Below are 2,492 nucleotides of genomic sequence, written 5' to 3'. Positions count from 1 at the left end.
AGAACCCGCAGGGCAGAAGCGACACAGGTTTTCTGATGCTTGTGACACAAAGCCGGGGCTGGTGCCACAGCAGCCGTACGGCTCCCACGGAGCGAGCGGCGTGTCCTGCACCATGCTGGGAACGCGCCAGCCCAGCACCAAAACCCACCAAAGCACCTAATGGCTCCAAACGAACTGGTGACGTTTAAAGCACCTGCTCAGGAGCTGAATGACAACAAAGCGGTGTGTAATCCTTTACCGGTAGAGCCATTTCCTCCATTCCCCGTGTTCACAGTCTCCACACAGGAGCAGCCGTTTTCCTGAGTAAGAATTAACCCCCCGAGTCCAAAACCGAGCCCGGGGGCTGCAGTGCCGAGTCCAGGGGCCTCGGGCGGGTTATGCCCAGATAGTGCCAGCTGCTTCCACCCCCTGGGCACTGCAAGGGAAGACGGGGGTTGGTTTGGCTGCATCCAGAGAAAATTCAGGGTATTCGCTAAATCTTGAGCCTCAGGATCAGTTAAATGAGGCCTCCCTCTCCTTGACAGTCAGACAGCTTAAGAAATTGAGGCCGAGGAAGTTCCACTAATAGTTTAGTTTGATTTAAAGATACCCAGCACTGCACTCACTCCAAAATGATCCTGGAGGTGCTGGGGGAAAAGGTGCTGCTCAAAGAGGCCAACAGCATAAATAAAAACAACCCGAGCAGCCAGACCCAAGCGCCAGACTAGCTAAAGTTTCTCAAACCACCACAATTCTGAATTGGTTTCCCTTGTAACAGAACGGACGCAGTATCCAATATACATTTTACCCTTAAATAGAACAACTTTATTCAACCAAATCCAGGATTATACCAAAACTATTCCTTAGCATTGGCTTATAGAATTATTTTTGCTATTTCTCCTATTCAAAATCCCTCACATATTGCTTAGACAAAAAAAACTTATCTTGGAAATTTTAATTTAAAAAGTATTTTGTTGGACAAAGCGAGAAGGTGCGAATGCCGCTGTCTTCATCCTTTTCTACTTCTCCAACAAAACGGAATGGAGTAGTGAGAAGTGACACCAACACCCTGCTCAGCTTTATAAAAACGAGAATCAAAAAGTGCAACTGCCACGTTCCCCAGAGCACGGTGACACCAGCAGAGACACCCAGAGCCAGGAGTGGCCAGCGGCGCAGTGCTGAGACCGAGGTCCCCCGCCGGGCTCCAGCCCCACCCTGCACGCTGACACCCCACTCTCAGCCTCCCACAACAATTTAACATTCTCTTTATTTCAGCGCAGTTGGAATAATTTTACTCTGCAGGTTTTGGCTCCATCCCCCGGCAGCGAGCGGACCCGCGTGCACCGTGTTGCTGCTCGACCGGCTGAAGAGCATGACCGTGCCCTGCGCCGCGGGTGCTCGCAGCGAAGCACAGGCCGCAGCCCCAGGGCTGTGTCTGGAAAGCATCGGGACCTCTTACTGGATAGAAAAGTTGTGTTTGCAGCCAAAAGTCTCTTCCGAGTTGACAGGCGTGTTTGAGGATGACTTTCAAGATCCAAATAACCTGATGGATGCAAGAGGAGACCAGCAGGTGAGGCGGGTGCAGCTGTGCGCAGCCACAGCAGTGCCCTCCCAGCTCGCCCCCGCAGCGTGCCACTGGCCGCCGGCTCTGCTCCTCCCGTCACACCACGCAGCCGCAGGGGGAAGCAGCCTCCAGCCTGTCGGACCAAAACCCGCCCTTCCCGCAGACTGTGCTCGAGGCCGATCCCGTTCTGTTACTTGGTGGGTTTTTCCCCCCCGATAAGTGACAAACACCCCAAAGTGGAGGAGGGATCCTGCCCCAGGGGGGCTTTATCACGGCACGCTCTGCCTGAGGCTCCGTCACCCCGCGGGCAGAGGGGGTTGTCCTGCGCTACAGGTGCCCACGTTAGCAGAAACTGGTGAGGCCAACCAATAGCCCTTTGAAGGCTGAAATAAGTGAAATGAATTATGGAACAACAGAGTGGGAGAGAACGAGACCCAGAAAGAAATATATGTGCAAGAAAAATCCCAACCCAGACAACTTCCTATAACCAACCGCCGAGATCTGCAGCGCGTCACTTACACAATCATGCAGAACATCATGAAGACATTCCACAAGGCAATGAAGATGCGAAAATATCTGAGGCTCAGCAAGAACTCTCTGATGTTGTCACCTAAAAATCAGGAGAAGTCCTCGAGGTGAAAAATACTTGACAAGTCACATTTTTAACACCGACTGACAAATATAAACAACTAACAGGGGGGAAAAAAGGCAAAGAAAAAGGTTGGAGAACAAAACCCTGACGGTTTAGGTGAACGATCCTACGCTCGGTGCAGCCCAACACAGGCACGTGGCGAAGAGTCAGTGACCCGGGGGAGGGCAGCCCTGGGCTGCAGCTTCCAGCTTTCCCGGCACGTTCCGCCGGGAAGCAGCGGTACCAACGGGCCTCGGGCTGTAAGTAGAGCATTTCCTCTGCAGCACAGGCACCCCCTCGGAAAAAACCAGGAAGAAA

General features: G+C 52.8%; 1 protein-coding gene across 1 annotated transcript; it reads right to left on the bottom strand.

Moving 5' to 3' along the window:
- Positions 1-2,062: 2,062 nt before the first annotated feature.
- On the bottom strand, positions 2,063-2,153 carry SMIM7 (small integral membrane protein 7; the record flags this gene model as incomplete). The annotated part of the gene is made up of 1 exon (XM_010144265.1): positions 2,063-2,153. A coding segment is annotated over one exon (91 nt), but the record flags the coding sequence as incomplete, so codon positions are not given.
- Positions 2,154-2,492: the final 339 nt, after the last annotated feature.

This window comes from Buceros rhinoceros, unplaced genomic scaffold (genome assembly GCF_000710305.1).
Source record: "Buceros rhinoceros silvestris isolate BGI_N320 unplaced genomic scaffold, ASM71030v1 scaffold38879, whole genome shotgun sequence".
NCBI classification, from domain to species: domain Eukaryota; kingdom Metazoa; phylum Chordata; class Aves; order Bucerotiformes; family Bucerotidae; genus Buceros; species Buceros rhinoceros.
The sequence above is the reverse complement of the archived record's forward strand: the minus strand, read 5'-3'. Positions and strand labels throughout refer to the sequence as shown.